The 21,577-nt window shown below is 43.4% G+C and overlaps 1 protein-coding gene across 2 annotated transcripts; it reads right to left on the bottom strand.

The window, feature by feature from the left end:
• LOC140197422 (natural cytotoxicity triggering receptor 3-like) lies at nucleotides 1-19,733 on the bottom strand. 2 transcript variants are annotated; one of them, XM_072257382.1, is made up of 6 exons: nucleotides 19,645-19,733; nucleotides 15,253-15,306; nucleotides 7,596-7,937; nucleotides 4,556-4,700; nucleotides 2,331-2,412; nucleotides 1-398 (listed from the first exon to the last, which is right to left on the bottom strand). In XM_072257382.1, exons 2-5 carry the CDS (start codon nucleotides 15,290-15,292, stop codon nucleotides 2,376-2,378), a joined length of 564 nt encoding a protein of 187 aa, XP_072113483.1. In that variant the 5' UTR covers nucleotides 15,293-15,306; nucleotides 19,645-19,733; the 3' UTR covers nucleotides 1-398; nucleotides 2,331-2,375. The 2 variants fall into 2 exon arrangements, with proteins under 2 accessions (XP_072113483.1, XP_072113482.1); XM_072257381.1 differs by lacking the exon at nucleotides 19,645-19,733 and adding an exon at nucleotides 19,552-19,601.
• Nucleotides 19,734-21,577: the final 1,844 nt, after the last annotated feature.

The following is a 21,577-nucleotide window of genomic DNA, read 5'->3' as shown; positions in this document are numbered from 1 at the left end:
CTTTTCTCAGAACATTGATTCTGTGAGGTGTTTCCAGCTTGTTATGCTTTTATTTATCAGTTTAAGCCTTTCAGCCGTATGTGGAAACAGCCTGAGACGAAAGTAATAATAACCATTTCATCCAAAGTCACTTTCAAGGCTACTGAAACTTAGATAATATAACTACAATCTGATGTCACCAGGAATCAGCAAACTCTGAGCACGGTGTTGATTTTGTATTATTTCACCATTTAACGAATTGCTCTATCATCAACAGGCATAAGGAATCAATTTTGTAAGCATATGAGACTACATATTGATGTCTTGCTAATACAGCTTCAGCAAAGTATTTGTTCTTCTTGGTTTCCAATTGTTGGATGTGTTTATTCAAACACGCAGGTAAGTTTCCGTATTATTAGCTGAGTAAATAAAATACATAAATTAATTCAGCAACAAATGAAAGCAGCATGGAACAAAATTAATTACAATTATAATTTATCGCCTGCCTAGCATCTCCCTCTTGTGCCCCTTTTCATTGCCATCCTTCCATCGCTCACTCAACTGCCCTACCATACTCCGTCACCCGCTGGTGCACCTCCTTATTCCCATTCTTCCATGGTCCACCAACCTCCTCTGACAGATTCCGGCTCCTTCGGACTTCACCGCTTCCACCTTTCACCTTCCACCTCTTACTTCACGCCCCCACTCTACCCACCGACTTACCATCCCTCTCACCTGGCTTCACCTATCAACTTCTAGCTTGTACATGTCCCCCTTACATATCTTATTATTCTGATGCTTCCCTCTTCCTTCCAGTCCTAATCAAAGGTCTCTTGGCTCAAAACGTTGACACTTTATTCCATTCCATATTTGCTGCCTACCAAGTATGGTGCCAACGCTGTCACGTGATAATTATGAGGAAAACTTTTAGTTGGCCCACGTATGTTTTCATTTTAGGTACAGCTGAGAAATTTAACTGATACAGTGGTATGCAAAAGTTTGGGCCCCTGGTCAAATTTTCTGTTACTGTGAATAGTTAAGTGAGTAGAAGACGAGCTGATCTCCAAAAGTCAAAAAGTAAAAGATGAAACATTCTTTTCAACATTTTAAGCAAGATTAGTGTATTATTTTTGTTTTGTACAATTTTAGAGTGAAAAAAGGAAAGGTGCACCATGCAAAGGTTTGGGCGCCCCAAGAGATTTGAGCTCTCAGATAACTTTTACCAAGGTCTCAGACCTTAATTAGCTTGTTAGGGCTATGGCTTGTTCACATCAATCGTTAGGAAAGCACAGGTGATGCAAATTTCAAAGCTTTATAAATACCCTGACTCCTCTAACCTTGTCCCAAAAATCAGCAGCCATGGGCTCCTCTAAACAGCTGCCTAGAACTCTGAAAATTAAAATAAATGATGCCCACAAAGCAGGAGAAGGCTATAAGAAGATAGCAAAGCGTTTTCAGGTAGCCGTTTCCTCAATTCGTAATGTAATTAAGAAATGGCAGTTAACAGGAACGGTGGAAGTCAAGTTGAGGTCTGGAAGACCAAAAAAACTTTCTGAGAGAACTGCTCGTAGGATTGCTAGAAAGTTAAATTAAAACCCCCGTTTGACTGCAAAAGACCTTCAGGAAGATTTAGCAGACTCTGGAATGGTGGTGCACTGTTCTACTGTGCAGCGACACCTGCACAAATATGACCTTCATGGAAGAGTTATCAGAAGAAAACCTTTCCTGCGTCCTTACCACAAAATTCAGCGTCAGAAGTTTGCAAAGGAACATCTAAACATGCCTGATGCATTTTGGAGACAAGTCCTGTGGACTAATGAAGTTGAAATAGAACTTTTTGGCCGCAATGAGCAGAGGTATGTTTGGAGATAAAAGGTGCATAGTTTCATGAAAAGAACACCTCTCCAACTGTTAAACACAGGGGTGGATTTATCATGCTTTGGGCTTGTGTTGCAGCCAGTGGCACGGGTAACATTTCACTGGTAGAGGGAAGAATGAATTCAATTAAATACCAGCAAATTCTGGAAGCAAATATCACACCATCTGTAAAAAAAAATGAAAAGGGGTTGGTTTCTACAGCAAGATAATGATCCTAAACACACCTCGAAATCCATAATGGACTACCCCAAGAGGCGAATGCTGAAGGTTTGGCCATGGCCCTTACAGTCCCCCGACCTAAACATAATCGAGAATCTGTGGATAGACCTCAAAAGAGCAGTGCATGCAAGACGGCTGAAGAATCTTACAAAACTAGAAGCTTTTTGCAAGGAAGATTGGGCGAAAGTCCCCAAAATAAGAATTGAAAGTCTCTTAGCTGGCTACAGAAAGTGTTTACAAGCTGTGATACTTGCCAAAGGGGGTGTTACTAAGTACAGATCTTGCAGGTTGCCCAAATTTTACTTCGGACCCTTTTCCTTTCTTGTTATTTTGAAACTGTAAAAGATAGAAATAAAAAAATTAGCCTTGATTAAAATATTAAAGAAATGTGTCATCTTTAACTTTATCTCTTTTGGAAATCAGGTCATCTTTTACTCGCTTAGTTATTCGCAGTAGCAGAAATTTTGACCAGGGGTGCCCAAACTTTTGCATGCCACTGTATGTATGCAATTATGAGATGGCCAAAAAAGATAGACTGGAAGCCTGCATTTCCTAAGCAACTGAATAAGTCCCTGCCAGAATTGAATAGCGTCATGGGCACGAAAAGTACAGTGAAGTTGCTAATATTATTAAGCCAAATAGTCGGGGTGTTGGGCGGGTGTGCTGATAAAGAATTCGCTGACAGAAAGGATAGTAAAATCAAATACCACCATTCTATTTATGAAGCAGTTAATGGGAACTTGCAAAGGAGTAACCTCTCAGTATTCAGACTGGATTGTAATATTCATCCCAATATCACCTTTCCGGCCAGCATTTTTATAACGAGTGAAATTACATTAACCTGCACCGACTGTTTTATTAGACTCTATGAGCTGGAATCAGAACTCCACATAAGGAATAAAGATAGGCAGGTATGGCTCGTGATTGAACATAGCGACAATGAATGAAAAATAATCTATCAGATAATGTATTAATGAATTTCGGATGTTGCCTTAAGTTTTAGTCTCTTATCCTATTACAAATGTGAGTAATATTCTATTTTTCAGAATGAAGTTGCATTTTATTTCTGCAATTTTGTTATTCTCCGCCACACTTACAGAATGCCTATATGCTTTTTTCATGAAAATTGAGCAATGATGACATTTGATTTCATAACAGGACAATTTAAGCCAGAAAACCAGACGTTTCCAACATTCCCGATTCAGGTTTAAATACAATCAAAGCATTTCCCTCGCTACCTAATATAATCCTGTGTTCTCAGCACTGGCGCTGCCTGCCCTATTGAATGTAGTCAGCATTTATTTTTCTTTATTATTTCATTTCCAGCATCTGTGTCATTTTTATTCAAAATAGCTGATCTAAAAGACGTGCTAAATTTCCATGCTTTTGTAATTCCAGATGGAGCAAGGTAATGCATAGTGAACTCCATCTTCTCATTTCTGTGAATATTAATATCTAAACAAGTTGAATATTTCCCTCAATCCTCCTGAAAACCCCAAGAGCATAAGATATTAACGTATCAATAGGTCATCTGGCCCTTCGTACTTATTCCATCATAATTGATCGGTTACCACTTTCATAAGCATCATTTGATCGTGAAAATAACTATAATATGATCAGAGATTACATTAGATTGGAACTTACGAGAATATTTCTCTTTAAAGCGAGATTTGTTAAGTAAGCAGACATTCTCAATACGTTTATATTTTGAATGCCCATTTAAATTTTAGTGCTACTACTCATTCGTGCGAAATGTGTAGATTCAATTAGAGTTTTAGGGGTAAGGCTAATCAATGGCTTTTTCTGTTCGTTTTCCGATTATCTGTCACGGTTTTTGTTTGTCACCCTCCGTCGAAACATTGCTTCCACAAGAAAAGGAAGAGTTTGATTTGAGTATCTTGGCTGAACAACTACCAATAGCCATAATGGATCAGACAGGCAAAGCAGGATTTTCAAATTTATTATCTGTTCAATTTTCAGTAAAATGTCTTAAATAATTATTACCAAGACATAAACACCATTAACTGCAAAGCACCCCTAAGATATGTTTCTCGAGAATTGTTTGTGACACACGAAACTGCGGAGCAGAGTAGATCTTACCATCTTTAGCTAGAACCCGTGAATGTCTGGAGCTTATTGGCACAGACAGTGGTGGCGGCCCATTCATTGAGTTTATTTAAAACAGAGGTTGATAGGATCTTGATTAGTAACAGCGTCAAAGGTTACGGGGAGAAGACAGGAGAATGGTGTTGAGAGGGACAATAAATCAGCCATGATCGAATGGCGGCGCAGACTCCATAGGCCGATTGGCCTAATTGCACTGCTATGTCTTTTGGTTTTATTGTATTAATTGACCGGAATAGACATCTGTATTGAACTATTAAACGTTGTGCACAACTATTACTTTTAAATCCTTCGCCAAATGCAGACTTCTATTCATGTCGGTAATTTTTTAAACTGTGTTTCCATGAATACTTGCCTGTTGGCTAGATTTGTTGCTATGAGAGCTCTAGATGTCCCCCAGGTGCAGATGCCGAAAACTGTTACAATGTTGATCAAAGCAAACACTGCAAGTTTCAGTCCTATTTCAGTCAGCTGCCAACGCAAGCTCCTTGGGTTAAGAGCTGTTGAGAATCAAAATAAATCACATTCACCAACAAATCACGTCCAAGTCCTATCGATTTCATCTCGGGTTTGTGCATGGAAATGTTGCTTGTTTCGGTTTAAATAGACAGGTACTATCATCGCTAACTATTATGGAGGCCTAGCAGTGCAGCTAGAGGTGATGCTGTATCACAGTTCCAGCACCGGGTGTTCAATCCTCGTTTTGGTGACGTCAGTGCGGAGTTCGCACGTTCTTTTTGTTACTGCCTGGGTTTGCTCCGGGTGCTTCATTTTCCACCCTGACCTTGACAAATGACATCTATAAATCACTCTTTCTCTGTAGTGGAGTTGGTGGAAGTGTGAAGAAAGTAGGTTACAGAGAGAAATTGGTATGGAAATTGATTGCTCTTTTAAAAGGCTTAGACTTGCATCAAATGTTTTCGTTCTCTGTGTAAAAGTATCATTTTGCCTTGTTTTCCTTTACAATTTGCTAATCCCATGCAAAGTGGAATAAGTTATTTCTCCAGTTTGATACGATTTGACTTCTACAATTGTATTATAATTTTATTCGTGAATATCGAGTCCTTTTGATATTTAACTGAATAAGTGGACGATTAAGCATGGCGACTGAATGTTTACTTTTTAAAGTTTTCAGTCAATTTACCATTCAAGTGTTCAATACAATGGAGGCAACTTGTACGCAGTGAAATAAAGACAATCGTCATGAAGGCCTTCGCTGATTTGGTTATATCGTCATGTGGTCACGTGCCATCTAATATCGTGAGACATCCACATTCCGCCATTGATTTGCCCATCTTTTATCAAACTATCTTTCATTTTTCGATTTATCTGTCTCTTTCTGCTCTGTGAGGATTAACCGTTAATAATATTCCTGATCTACAGATTTCTCAGCGAACGGTCAATCGGCAGCTGCATCCCTGAATTCTGTTAAATTGGTTGATTGAATTTGTAGGCGATCTGTCTTTCACAGAAAGGAGTTATGGCTGGTGGAGAGTGCCATGAATTGTGGTAGGATGCATCTATACCAAATATAGAACCGTTTAGAGTCCTAATACACGGCCTCAACCCACACCATCCACTATGTCTACACAAATGCTGCCTATCCCTGTAACTTCCTCCAGCAGTTTGTTTTTGTTAAAGTATACCGTTCCCAAATCACCACCTTATCGAATTGGACCTATTGAGATATTGATATACACTTGCGCACGGGGTGGATGTAACGCTTTATTGTAACGTTTAATTTACAATTTTGTTCCATTTGGGCAGCAGCTATTCGTTCCGGATCATATATAGGGTTTGTCCTTCCGCAGTATAATGGGTTTGAGAGGGATAATCAATTAGCTACGATGCAATGGTGAAGCATTAATTCTCTTACTATGCCTTATTGACTTACAGTTTAAGTCTGTTTTTCGCGCAGCAGGGTTGAAAACAACAATAAAGCAAATAAATCTCTTACTAGCCCTTCCATCAGTTAGTCCTGACGAAGAGTCTCGGCACGAAACGTCGACTGTACCTCTTCCTAGAGATGCTGCCTGGCCTGCTGCGTTCACCAGCAACTTTGATGTGTGTTGCATAAAGCAAAGTTAACCTGACATGAAAGTCTTAAATTTTACACCATGTAGCAATTTATTTCCTTCATATTAAACTGTCCGAAAGTAAATTGTTCAACTACCGGGGTGAAATTCAACCCACTGAATCTACTTTAATCGCCTTGGAAATCTAGCCCACAAGTAACAATTATCATAATGGTTTTATGATTCCCTGGCGCCCTTCCTCTTTAGTCAGCATCTTCGCCACCAATTCATTGTCTCACGTTTGTGATTTTGATCAGTTGCTTTCAAATGCTTTCCAAACAGCAGTTGAGAAGGCATTGTCTTTACAAGTCGGGGCATTGAGCTCAAAAGTCAGTAAGCTGTGTTGTAACTTCACAAAACTCTAGTTAGGCCGCATCTGGAATATCCCAGACAGGTCTGTTTGCCCGATTATAGTAAGGACGTTGAGGCTTTGGAAATGGTGTAGGAGAGATATCCCGGAATTCCGGTATGAAGTCATAAAAAAGTACAGCACAGAAACAGGCCATTCCGCCCGTGTCGACATATTTAATAGGCCTACTCCCATCAAGCTCCGCCGGTCCATTGCTCTCCAGAACCCCACCATCCGAACTTCACTTAAACGTTGGAATCGAGCTTATATGCACCACTTGTGCTAGTAACTCGTTCTACACTTTCTTGGTCCTCATGTTTCCCCTCATATTCCCCTTAAATATTTCACCTTTCACCATGCTTGCATTTACCCTATTCACCCTGATTACCCTATCTGCGACGCTATTTTCAACTAAATATGGATATTGCTTGACTTAGACTAGGATATCTGGAATAACGAGAGGCTGGAAAATCTGTGCTGTGTTCTCTGGAGCGATGAAGGCTAAGGCGAGATCTGATACAGATTTATAAAAGGCATTGATTGCCAGATGGCCTAATACTGTTCCTACATCTTATGGTCTTATAGTCATATATTCCAAAGCTCTGACGCTTAAATACGATTTTTTTTCCTTTGCGGATGTTGTTGAGGGTAGTACAACACTGAACGTGAAGCGAAGATAATGCAGACTTCTGCCCGTTTCCTAGATAATGCTGGGCAATCCCAGCATTTTCTTCTGTTTGTTTATTTGATTTCTTTCTGGTGGTGTGTGACTGATTCTGGGAATTAACCTGATTATGTCGATTGCAATGTTAATCTACCTTTCACTATTTTATCAACATGTAATTCACCATCACTATGTCAATGATATTCAGAATTTCTCTGTCTAAATTTGCACTGAGGTACACTTTATTGCAGAAGTTGAGAAATACGCATAGAACGTCGAAGATAAATGCAATATAAGACTAACTTACGTATGACTGTAACTTGTGTCCCTTTTCCAAGATAAACTCCCCTCCCGAGAAGATGTGCTCTGCAGTAATACTTCCCTGTATCGTTCTTTCTGACGTCGACAATTTGTACAGATTGGCTTAAAATGCCCATCGAACTGTTGGTCCTTACGCGACCATGAAACCCGCTGCACCAGTTGCAAACGGTACGGTTTTCCTCGTCCTTGTACCAGGTAATGGCTCCGATCACCTTCCTTGTATCGTTTATTTTACTGATATAACTACAATTCAGCTGCGCCGTGCCCCCTTCAGTAACCGTGATTTGCTCTGGCGATTGTTTGATTACTCCGTTAGTTCTTGTAGATCCTGTAACCAGAAATAATCTCATTGTCTCGTATCTTCCTTTCGGCCCACTATGTCAAAACCACCAGTTGCGCATAGCTACGCTGATCTCATTTACCCACTTTTGGTCCAAAGGCTTCTATGCTGTGGTGATTAAAGTATTCGATGCTTCTTAAAGTACCTGTCTCCACCAACTCTTCAGGCAGTACTCTCCATTTTCTAACCGTCCTCTCTCTGAAAAAGATCCCCTCAGATACTGAAAACTTCCCAAATCGTTTCTCTTACTGACTAGCTGCATCTCCATCTCGTAAGGAACCAACTGAGCATCGGACCAGAAATCTCCGTAAAGGACTGTGGGAACGGCTGAGGGGATCATCGGGGTCTCCCTACCATCCAAAGAGGAAATGCATCAGGAGCGCTGCGTACACAGGGCCCGTAGTGTTAGGTGCCTGCGTTCGCAGCGCTCCTTATTATCCATCCAGCATCCTCTTTGACTTTCTACAATTAGGCAGGAAAATCCGATGCATAATAAAAGACCGGTCAGCATCGGAAACATTTTCTTCCCTCGGGCCATTAGGCTTCTGAACTCTCTGCCGCATCGCATTCAAAATGTCACTGGTTAATCTGCTCTGTACCTTACAGTATTTAATTTATGCACTTTAGTTTGTTTATTTATGTGTAGTCCATCTGCAGATGCCATCTGTGCTTTCATAAGATATTATATGTATGTGTGATATGTATACTGCAGTGCTTTAAACCCTGGTTCGGAGAGATGTTGTCTCGTTTGACGGTAGACGTGCACATCGGTAAATGACGACTTAACTCAGACAAACCATCCATGTAGTAAACATTGTCGCCATATACCATTCTTTCTCTCCTAATTTAATCGTATTCTTCCTATAATGTGGGGACTAAAACCGCTGACAATGTTTCAAGAAGCTGTAACCTGACGACACAACTGTTATAAAGAATGACACAGCAATGATGGCAAGCATCCCAAAATCCACACTGTCAACTGACGCTGCCATTTCCAGGATTCTATCCACTTATTTCCAAAGTACCCTCAGCTCTGCAACACTCCATAGATTCCTACTAAATTTGGCGTACGTTCTGCCTTTGTTTGTTTCCCGCAGTGCAATTTGCCATTGCCAGTGGTCGTGGGAGGCAATGAAATGGTTATCTGCTTCGAGTCGGAGGATTGCACCGTGTTGCATGAGTTATCTGTGATCTGAATGAATATACCTAGGTTGTAGAAGAGATGCCCCCTCAAAGTCCTTCAGAGTCTTCCCTAACCAGAAGCCCTGGATGAAACATGAAATCCGCAATCTGCCGAGACCAGCGGCATTCGGCACTGGAGGCCAAGTAAGATACAAGAGATCCAGGTACGATCTCCGGAAAGCCAGCGTACGTGCGAAGTGGACAATCCACACTACATTTGACTCGTTGAAGTTTCCTCGACAGCTGGGGCTTGAATTCTAACATCTCCTACAAAGTGAAACCAGGTGACATAGGTGATAGGTGGAAAGCGGCCAGTGAAGGAGTGGAGCTTTGAGGCTTTGACTCGAGAGACTCTGTCAGTTTTGACAGTTGGTCTGTGCAATCAAGTCAATCAAGATTTGAACAGATCAGCAGAACGCCGTTGATTAGACAATCAAGATTTAAATAACTCAGACTCAGCAGAAAGCAGCTGATTGGGCAATCGAAGTCAGGTGACCAAGCATTTTGAAAAGCTCAAACAGATAAATAGAGCGATAGCTCAAGCGAAGCGGCCCGTGAGTGAGTGGGCCAGTGAAGGAGTGGAGCTTTGAGGCTTTAACTTGAGAAGCTTTGACAAGAAGAGGCAGAGGACAAGCTTGCTCGCAGTTGGTCTTTACAATGTCTCCTGAAACGGTGATGTGCCTGTCATATGAGATGTGGCAGACATGCGGGAATGCCCCTCTCCCGCAGAGTCACATCTGCCAGAAGTGCATACGGCGGGGCGATCTGGAAGACCGTGGAAGGAATCTGGAGCAGCAGCTGGATGAGCTTCAACCCATAAGGGAGAATGAGGCAGTCATAGATGAGAGCTACAGGAAGGTAGTCACACCTAGGCTGTCGGAAGCAGGTCGTTGCGTGACAGTCAGAGGGGGGAAAGCGAAGGTGAGAAGACAGGTAGTGCAGAGCACCCCTGTAGCCATTCCCCTGAATAATAAGTTTACCGTCCTGGATACTGTTGGCGGGGACGACCGACCAGGTGTGAGCTACGGTGGCAGGGCCTCTGGCACTGAGTCTGACCTGGTGGTGCAGAAGGGTAGGATGGAGAAGAGGAGAGCTGTCGTCATTGGAGACTGTATTGTCAGGGGAGCAGACAGGAGATTTTGTGGACGTGAGAAGGACACCCGCATGGTTTGTTGCCTCCCGGGTGCCAGGGTCCGGGATGTCTCTGACTGGGTGCACGACATCCTGGTACGAGAGGGAAAGCAACCAGAAGTCGTGATACATGTTGGCACCAACGACATAGGCAGGAGGAGGGATGAGGTCCTGAAGTGTGAGTTTCGGGAACTAGGCAGAAGGCTGAAGAACAGGACCTCAAGGGTGGCCTTCTCAGGATTGCTACCAGTGCTACGTGACAGTGATGGTAAGAATTGGAAGAGATGGCAGTTGAATGCTTGGCTGAGGAGTTGGTGCAGGGAGTAGGGTTTTAGATTATTGGATCATTGGGATCTCTTCTGGGGAAGGTGGGACCTGCACAGATTGGATGGATTGCACCTGAACTCGAGGGGGAGCAAATATTCTTGCAGGTAGGTTCATGGCATGGATCGGGAGGTTTTAAACTAATTTGCAAGGGGAATGGGACCCAGAGTGATAGAGCAGTGAAAGAAGTGCATGGAGTAAAGCCAGATCTAACTTACAGAGAGGCTTTGAGGAAAGAGAAACAGAATAAACGGTGTAAAGAGAGTAAGGTAGAAGGGCTAAACTGTGTGTACCTCAATGCAAGAAGCATCAGGGACAAAGGTGATGCTTGGATACATACATGGAAGTATGATGTAGTGGCCATTACAGAGACTTGGCTGGCACCAGGGCAAGAATGGATTCTCAATATTCCTGGATTTCAGTACTTTAAAAGGGATAGAGAGGGCGGAAAAGGGGGAGGAGGTGGCATTGCTGGTCAGGGATACTATTACAGCTACAGAAAGGGTGGGTAATGTAGCAGGATCGTCTTTTGAGTCAGTATGGGTGGAAGTCAGGAACAGGAAGGGAGCAGTTACTCTATTGGGGGTATTCTATTGGCCCCCTTGTAGCAGCAGAGATACAGAGGAGCAGATTGGGAGCCAGATTTTAGAAAGGTGCAAAAATAACAGGGTTGTTATCATGGGTGACTTCAACTTCCCTAATATTGATTGGCACCTGATTAGTTCCAAGAGTTTAGTGGGGCAGAGTTTGTTACGTGTGTCCAGAATGGATTCCTGTCACAGTGTATGGACAGGCTGACTAGGGGGAATGCCATACTAGATCTAGTACTAGGTAATGAACCGGGTCAGGTCACAGATCTCTCAGTGGGTATGCATCTGGGAGACGGTGACCACCGCTCCCTGGCCTTTAGCATTATCATGGAAAGGGATAGAATCAGAGTGGACAAGAAAATCTTTAACTGGGGAAGGGCAAATTATGAGGCTATAAGGCTAGAACTTGCGGGTGTGAATTGGGATGATGTTTTTGCTGGAAAATGTACTATGGACATGTGGTCGATGTTTAGAGATCTCTTGCAGGATGTTCGGGATAAATTTGTCCCCGTAAGGAAGATAAAGAATGGTAGTGTGAAGGAACCATGGGTGAGAAGTGAGGTGGAAAATCTAGTCAGGTGGAAGAAGGCAGCATACATTAGGTTTAGGAAGCAAGGATCAGATGGGTCTATTGAGGAATATAGGGAAGCAAGAAAGGAGCTTAAGAAAGGGCCGAGAAGAGCAAGAAGGGGGCATGAGAAGGCCTTGGCGGAAAAGGTAAAGGAAAACCCCAAGGCATCCTTCAATTATGTGAAGAAAAAAAGGATGACAGGAGTGAAGGTAGGACCGATCAGAGATAAAGGTGGGAAGATGTGCCTGGAGGCTGTGGAAGTGAGCGAGCTCCTCAATGAATACTTCTCTTCGGTATTCACCAATGAGAGAGAACTTGATGATGGAGAGGATAATATGATGGAGAGGACAATATGAGTGAGGTTGATGTTCTGGAGCATGTTGATATTAAGGGAGAGGAGGTGTTGGAATTGTTAAAATAGATTAGGATGGATAAGTTCCCGAGGCCTGACGGAATATTCCCCAGGCTGCTCCACGAGGCGAGGGAAGAGATTGCTGAGCCTCTGGCTAGGATCTTTATGTCCTCGTTTTCCATGGGAATCGTACTGGAGGATTGGAGGGAGGCGAATGTTGTCCCCTTGTTCAAAAAAGGTAGTAGGGATAGTCCGGGTAATTATAGACCAGTGAGCCTTACGTCTGTGGTGGGAAAGCTGTTGGAAAAGATTCTTAGAGTTAGGATAGCTGGGCATTTAGAGAATCATGGTCTGATCAGGGACAGTGATCATGGCTTTGTGAAGGGCAGATCGTGTTCTTTGAGGAGGTGACCAGGCATGTAGATGAGGGTAGTGCAGTGGATGTGATCTATATGGATTTTAGTAAGGCATTTGACAAGGTTCCACACGGTAGGCTTATTCAGAAAGTCAGAAGGCATGGGGTCCAGGGAAGTTTGGCCAGGTGGATTCAGAATTGGCTTGCCTGCAGAAGGCAGAGGGTGGTGGTGGAGGGAGTACATTCAGATTGGAGGGTTTTGACTAGTGGTGTCCCACAAGGATCTGTTCTGGGACCACTACGTCTCGTGATTTTCATTAACAACTGGATGTGGGGGTGGAAGGGTGGGTTGGCAAGTTTGCAGGCGACACAAAGGTTGGTGGTGTTGTAGATAGTGTAGGGGGTTGTCGAAGATTGCAGAGAGACATTGATAGGATGCAGAAGTGGGCTGAGAAGTGGCAGATAGAGTTCAACCCTGAGAGGTGTGAGGTGGTACACTTTGGAAGGACAAACTCCAAGGCAGAGTACAAAGTAAATGGCAGGATACTTAGTAGTGTGGAGAAGAAGAGGGATCTGGAGGTACAATGCCATAGATCCCTGAAAGTTCCCTCACAGGTGGATAGGGTAGTTAAGAAAGCTTATGGTGTGTTAGCTTTCATAAGTCGAGGGATAGAGTTTAAGAGTCGCGAGGTAATGATGCAGCTCTATAAAACTCTGTTTAGGCTACACTTGGAGTAGTGTGTCCAGTTCTGGTCGCCTCACTATAGGAAGGATGTGGAGCATTGGAAAGGGTACAGAGAAGACTTACCAGGATGCTGCCTGGTTTAGAGAGTATGCATTATGATCAGAGATTAAGGGAGCTAGGGCTTTATTCTTTGGAGAGAGGGAGGATGAGAGGAGACATGATAGAGGTGTACAAGATAGTAAGAGGAATAGATAGAGTGGATAGCCAGCGCCTCTTCCCCAGGGCACCACTGTTGAATACAAGAGAACATGGCTTTCAGGTAAGTGGTAGGAGGTTCAAGGGGAATATTAGAGGAGGGTTTTTTACTCAGAGAGTGGTTGGTGCGTGGAATGCACTGCCTGAGTCAGTGGTGGAGGCAGATACACTAGTGAAGTTTAAGAGACTGCTAGACAGGTATATGGAGGAATTTAAGGTGGGGGCTTATATGGGAGGCAGGGTTTGAGGGTCAGCACAACATTGTGGATTAAAGGACCTGCACTGTGCTGCACTATTCTATGTTTTATGTTCTATAACAGTGTTTCGCTGCCAGATGAGCGCAATGCCTTCTATGCTCACTTTCACCGTCAAAGCATGGATGAACGCTCATGAGTTTCCAGCTTTCCCCATGACCCTTTGATTTCAGTTTCCGGGGCCGACCTAAAAGCGTTCTTCAGGACGGTGAACCCACGGAAAGCAACAGGCACAGGTGGGATACCTGGCTGAGTACTGAAGACCTGTGCTGATCGGCTGGCTGGAATATTTACTCAGATCTTCAACCCCTCACTTCTGCAGTCTGAGGTACTCATCTGCTTCGAGCAGCATTCAGTTATACTGATGACTCAGAAAAGCGTTGTAGCCTGCCTCCATAACAGTCGTCCAGTAGCACTTACATCACTGTGTTGAGCTGCTTTGAGAGGTTGGTGAGGAAACATGTAAACTCCGACCTCAGAAGCGACTAGAAACCGCTCCATTTTGCCTACCAGCACAACAAGCCCACGGCAGATGCCATTTCATTCTCTCTTCGCTCAACACGGAAACATATGACAGCAAAATGCATACAGCAAAAATGCTCTTCATCACTGCACCTCGGCATTCACTACCAACCTCCCAGCAAAGCTAATGATTAATCTTCAAGTCAGTGGCCTCAGTACCTCCTTGCTGCAATTGGGTCCTCACTTGCAGAACCTAGTCATTTCGGATTGGCAACAGCATTATCACAATCGCTATCCACACAGGTGTACTAGAAGTCTGTGTGCTTAGCTCCTGCTCTACTGACTTTAGATTGCTGACTATAAGGCGAAGCACAGCACCAACGTCATATTAAACTTTGCTAACAACAACCTCGCACTCAATGACAGCAAGAACAATGAGCTGATTATTGATTTCAGTAGGAGGAAACCGTAAGTCCATGAGCCTGTCCTCATCGGAAGATCAGTGGCATTGAGGATCAGCAACTTTAAATTTCTCGGTGTTAAGAGTTCGGGGGTTCTGACCTAGACACAGTATGTAAGTGCCATTACAAAGAAAGCATGACAGCGCCTGTATTCCCTTAGGAGGTTGCTAAGATTCGGCAAAACATCTAAAGCTTTGACAAACTTGTGTAGTTATGTGGTGGAAAGTACGTGGACTGGCTGAATCACAGCCTGGTATGGAACCACCGATGGCCTTGATAGAAAATCCTACAAAGAAGTAGTCAATATAGCCCAGTCAATCACGGGTAAAACACTCCCGACTATTGAGCACACGTACACGAATCGCTGTCTCAGGAAAGCAGCACCCATCGTCACCAAGGACCCTCCACCACTCTGCCAGCAGGAAGAAGGTAAATGAGCCTCAGTACCCACATCACCAGTTTCATGACCAGTTATTACCCCTCAACCATTCAACTACACTTGTCCCGTCATTGAAATGTTCTCACAACCTATGTACTCACTTTCAAGGCCTTCACCCCATGTTCTCGGTAAAGTACCCTTTGTTAGTTGTGTGTGTGTGTGTGTGTGTGTGTGTGTGTGTGTGTGTGTGTGTTTGTATATTCTTATGCCGGTATGTGAGTCTCTAAGTGTGCATTGCTTACCGAGGAGCATTGCTGACCAAAGGACCACATTCCAAACCATGTTTCAGAGACTGCCTGTAAGTGAAGTCAGAAAAAATTAGTTTGCTAATACAGATTTTTGGCACAAGCCAGCCCAGATCATTTCTTTGGAAATGTGTCAAACGCCACTGCCTCCAGTGCAATCAGGAGCCACTTCGTCACCATTCGTAAAAATACGTAATGGTGAATGTCATTTATGCCAAAATAATAATTGTTCGATCGAATCATTATTTTCAATGGTTCACTTATAAGTAATGCATGCTGCAATTGTGTTGCAAAATAATGTTTTCAGTCACTTGAACTCGGGCTAATGTCCTTTTGTCCCAGTCCGTCAAGCCCCATTCCAAAAAGAGACATAATCCAGAAAAGCCTCAATTATCTGAGGCTTTCGCGGATTCCACGCCCTCGGTGCGCACTGGGGGCAGATTGACCCTTCAGGCCCAGTGAAGGGACTAGACTGCGGTCGCAAGCTCTGTGTGTGTGTGTGTTGTTCAATATTTCCAGCATCTGCGGTCTCCCTAGTGTCTATGTAAGCGTTTACGGCCTATGCTGGAATGCTGGAGAACTATTTATAGTTTCTATCGCTGTCCACAAACTGCTCAGTTTTTCATACACTTGCGTTTGCTTAGCACTATGAATGCACAATGAGAATTGACTTTGGTTATTGTACTCTACCGTGGCTAATTGCACTGGGGACGTAAAACTGTCAGAAACAAACTGACAAGATATTACCTATTACATGTATATCAAAATAAACAGTGATATTGGTCGTTTGTGTTAACAACACACACAATGATGTATTGCCAGTCATTCTGGCGCCAACTTTGCATTCCCACAATGTGTGGCCCGAGAGCGTTCATTAGGACAATCGTGTCTGAACTTAGGCATCGGATACGATATAAATAGGAAAGTCCTACTTTGTTTATCAGAAACGTTATCATCCATGCATTCAATATGAAGCCTCAAATTGAACTCTATCAATTGATATCTATAAAAGCAGCCAAACAAACAAAAAGCCTTGAATTTGCTTTTGCTGCTGCCTTCTAAATACATTTGCGATAGATGCTCTATTTCACTTATTAACAAAATGTGGAGATGGCCTATCCATGACTTATGGACCACCCCGACTACCATGGGCGACATAGCTTAGCACTAAGCACTCTGCTATTACAGTTCGGGGCTCGGAGTTCGGAGTTCAATTGCGAAGTCCTCTATAAGGAGTCTGTACGTCCTCCTTGGAATGTGTTGCACTTCTCCGTGCGCTCCGGTTACCTCCTACAGTCCATACCAGTACCGATTAGAGGGTTAATTTGCCATTGTAAATTTTCCCGTGATTAGGCTAAGTTTAATCGGGGGTTGATGGGCGTCAATGCTTGAAAGACTGAAAGGGTTTACTCTGCGCTATATGCCTAAGTTTAAAAATTGCATTCTATGTCTCTTCAGATATCTATTAAAAGTTACCAAGGCTTCTTTCGAGCTATATTCTCGCCAACAGCGCAAACATTTTTCCTTCTATAGAGCAAAGAACAATACAACACAGTACAAACCCTTCGGCCCACGATTATGTGCTAACCTGTTAACGTACTCCAAGAACAATAACCAGTATGTCTCCCACATAACCATTAATTTTGTTTTAATCATGGAACTGTCCTAGAATCCCTAATATATCTGCCTATACCATCAATTCTGGCAGCGCGTTCCACGCACCTACTACTCTCCGTGTACAAAATCATACTCCTGACATCTCCCATTATACTTTGCTCCTAACATCTTAATACTATGTCCCATTATATTAGCCGTGTGAGCTAAGTGGTTAAGGCATTGGACTAGCTACCTGAAGGTCGTGAGTTCAAGCCCCAGCCGAGGGAACGTGTGTGTGTCCTTGAGCAAGGCACTTAATCACACAGTGCTCTGCGACGACACTGGTGCCAAGCTGTATGGGTCCTGCTCCATCCGCCATCCGCCCTGCTCTGCTGGGGGAGAAGCTGATAACGATGCAGGTGGATGCTTCCCTGGTATCATGGATTCTTGATTACCTGACTGGCAGACTACAGTACGTGTGCTTGCAACACTGTGTGTCCGACAGAGTGATCAGCAGCACTGGGGCTCCACAGGGGACTGTCTTGTCTCCCTTTCTCTTCACCATTTACACCTCGGACTTCAACTACTGCACAGAGTCTTGTCATCTTCAGAAGTTTTCGGATGGCTCTGCCATAGCTGGATGCATCAGCAAGGGAGATGAGGCTGAGTACACCAACATGAACAGCAACAATAATCTCCAACTCCTCCCTTGCACAAAAGTAACATATCATCCACCCACCAATCGTCGATAAGAAAGAAAACACAGAAAATTGGCTGGGTTTTGCAAGATGTCGCCCGAAGAATCCCTGTTCTCGGATGCCATTTTGACCGGATTGAAAATTTGCTTGAGTGGTGCCCTAACAAATATCTCTTACCTAATGACAGGAAGACCAAAGAACTGATTACTGACTTCAGAAGGAGAAAACCCGAGGTCAATGCTCTATTCCTCATTGGAGGATGAGAGGTGGAGACGGTCAGCAACTTTAAATTCCTCGGTGTTATCATTTCAGGGGACCTGTCATGCGCCCAGCACTTAAGTGTAATTAAGAAGGACGCATGCTAGCACCTCTACTTCCTGATGAGTTTTCAACGATTCGGCATGCCATCTAAAATTTAGACGGGCATCTATAGACGTGTATTGGCGAGAATACTGACCAGCTGTATCACAACCTGGTTTGAAACGCCAATGCCCTTGAATAGAAAATCCTGAAAAAAGTAGAGGATACGATCCGGTCCACCACGAGTAAATATCTCCCCACTACTGAACATTTAACATAAAATAGTTCAGCACATTACAGGCCCTTCGGTCCACAATGTTGAGCCGATCCTCAAACCCTGCCTCCCATGTAACCCCCCATATACCTGTCTAGTACTCTCTTAACTTCCTCCATATACCTGTCGAGTATTCTCTTAAACTTTCACTGCTCTATCGCTCTGGGTCCCACCCCACCCCCCTTGCAAGTTAGTTTAAACCCTCCCGAACAATGCTGGCAAAGCTGCCTGCAAGGATATTGCTCCCCCTCGAGTTCAGGTGCAACATATCCTATCTATACAGGTCCCAACTTCCCCAGAAGCGATACCAATGATCCAAAAATCTAATTGAACACATCTATATGAAGCATTGTCGCAGGAATACATACATCATCAAGGACACCCCTCCCAGAACACCCCCCCCCCCGCCATACACACACAACACACAGTACCCAGGACATGAGCTTTTATTGTTGCTGCCACCGGGAAGAAGATAGGGAGCTTCAGGACCCACGCCACCAGTTTCAGGAACAGTTTTACCACCAGTTTCAGGAGCAGTTTTACATGAAGCTCTTAAACCAAAACGGGTAACTGCACTTCACTTTACTTGCTCCATCACTGAAATTTTCCCATAACTTATGGACTCACTTTCAAGGATTCCTCATCAAATATTCTCCATATTTATTGCTTATTTATGTGTTATTATTACTTCTTCCTTTTTGTATTTGTTTTGACAACAGTTTGTTACCTTTTGCACACTGGCTAAACGGCCAAGTCTTTCATTGAGTCTATTATTATTAGCATTTTATTATGGATTTATTGATTATGTCCCCAAGAAAGTCACCGCAATGTTGTACGTGGTGACATATATGTGCATTAACAATGAAAAAAATCCACTTTGAAATTTGGACTTTGATCTTTATTTATCAATGGCCTTCATTGGAAAGTTTGTGAAGAGCATTGTTAAAATCATATGTGCAACATCAAATATACTGCACTTGAAATCTACTCTTACATCGTCACAAAAAAAACCAACTTTTGCAATTAAGATCCTCAAGAAGTACCTTCTGCCCCTTCCTAAGTACGTTAATCCTTTCTAGCTATGGTTTGGAGCTGAGTCCAACAACATATCGCACTGGCTGCAATAATTTCGCTCATATTTTTCCTTTTATGTTCTAGTGAATTTGACCTCCACTTTTCAAAAAGGTTTCCTTCAATACTTTTTCAACTAAGTTTAGCAGCTGCACACACAAAATGCTAGAGGAATTCAGCAAGTCAGGCAGGTTCTAGTGACCGTTCAGGCCAAGACCCTTCATCAGGACTGGAAAGGACGAGGGTAGAAGCCAGGTATATAATAGAGAAAAATAATAGCCTATAGATATAGTATATTACAGGGAATTCGTTCGCTGCTTCTCTTTAAGTAAATGTGGAAAACAGAAGACCACTTACTTTAACAATCAGGTGTCTGTGACCTCTCTTCGACGATGCAAACACACACACACAAAGAAATCCTGAAAGAAGGAAACCCAGAATAAAACTTACCACGTCAGCATTGTATTATCGGAACCAAAAGGGGGAATTGAAATTGAAATTCTTGCTTGTGGCATGCAGCATGGAACATCATTTTCTTCGCATCTTGCGTGCAACTTAAGGACCCCACTTTTCTCATTTTCGTAGTTCCATGATAATCCTAATTGTTCAGTCGTAATCTCAGTAAGCAAACATCTCCCCAAGAAATCAGTACATGTCCTAGTTCTCAGGAACTAGAGAGTACAGCAATTTTGTGAAGGAAAATCAGCTCAGCATGACTCATTTTATTCCATGAAAAGTTGCTCATGGAACTTGCGCAAAACTGATGATTTACAGAAGTATGTTTGCGAAATGAGCAGGCACTGGTCCAGTTAGCGTTGAAGATCCTGAACTCCCACTTCCCTGCTTTTTGCTCAGCAGTGAGACCATTTATATATTAATTTCTATCTCTCGCTCTGTTGCGGTTCCTAAAATATAAACTGACTAGAGGCAGTACAGTGATCACTATGTATTCCGAAACTGGTGTTATTTTAGATTTAACATTCTATTGTTGGGGAGCAGGTGCAGTAGATTCCTATCAGCAGTGCCTGATGCCACAGACACCGACTCAATGATTAGTTGTGTTTTGACACCCTACCTTAGAGATTACTAGGCGTAGCCATAGCCCACTAGTTTTCTAAGCTCCATGTACCTATCCAAAAGTCACTTAAAAGACACTGTCGTATCCGCCTCCGCCACCGTTGCCGGCAGCCCATTCCACACACTCACCACGCTGTGCGTAAAAAAACTTACCCCTGACATCTCCTCTGAACCTTCTCCCTAGCACCTTAAACCTGTGTCCACTTGTGGCAACCATTTCAGCGCAGGGGAAAAGCCTCTGCCTATCCAAATCAAGTCAAGTCACTTTTTATTGTCATTTCGACCATAACTGCTGTTACAGTACACAGTAAAAACGAGACAACGTTTTTTTCAGGACCATGGTGCTACATGAACAAAACAAAACTACCCTGAACTACGTAAAACAACAGAAGAACTACACTAGACTACAGACCTACCCAGGACTGCATAAAGTGAACAAAACAATGCAGGCATTACAATAAATAATAAACAAGACAATAGGTACAGTAGAGGGCAGTAGGTTGGTGTCAGTCCAGGCTCTGGGTATTGAGGAACTGATGGCTTGGGGGAAGAAACTTCGGTGACTTTTGCCAGATGGCAGGAGGGAGAAGTGTTTGTATGAGGGGTGCGTGGGGTCCTTCATAACGCTGTTTGCTTTACAGATAGAGCATGTGGTGTAAATGTCTCTAGTGGCGGGAAGAGAGACCCCTATAATCTTCTCAGCTGACCACTGTCCGCTGCAGGGTCTTGCGATCCGAGATGGGGCAATTTTCGAACCAGGCAGTAATGCAGCCACTCAGGATGTTCTCAATACAACCTCTGTTGAATGTGGTGAGGATGGGGGGTGGGAGATGGACTTTTCTCAGCCTTCCCAGAAAGTAGAGACGCTGCTGGGCTTTCTTTGCTATGGAGCTGGTGTTGAGGGACCAGGTGAGATTCGTCGCCAGGTGAACCCCAAGAAATTTGGTGCTTTTAACGATCTCTACAGAGGAGTTGTCGATGTTCAGCGAAGAGTGGTCGTTCTGTGTCCTCCTGAAGTCAAAAGCCATCTCTTTTGTTTTGTTCACATTCAGACACAGGTTGTTGGCTCTGCACCAGTCTGTTAGCCGCTGCACCTCCTCTCTGTATGCTGATTCATTGTTCTTGCTGATGAGACCCACCATGATAGTGTCATCGGCGAACTTGATGATGTGATTCCAGCTGTGTTTTGCAGCACAGTCGTGGGTCAGCACAGTGAACAGCAGTGGACTGAGCACACAGCCCTGTGGGGCCCCCGTGCTCAGTGTGATAGTGTTGAATATGTGCGTCCAATCCGGACTGACTGAGG

Source organism: Mobula birostris, chromosome 5, assembly GCF_030028105.1.
Source record: "Mobula birostris isolate sMobBir1 chromosome 5, sMobBir1.hap1, whole genome shotgun sequence".
In the NCBI taxonomy this organism is placed as follows: Eukaryota; Metazoa; Chordata; class Chondrichthyes; order Myliobatiformes; family Myliobatidae; genus Mobula; species Mobula birostris.
The sequence above is the reverse complement of the archived record's forward strand: the minus strand, read 5'-3'. Positions and strand labels throughout refer to the sequence as shown.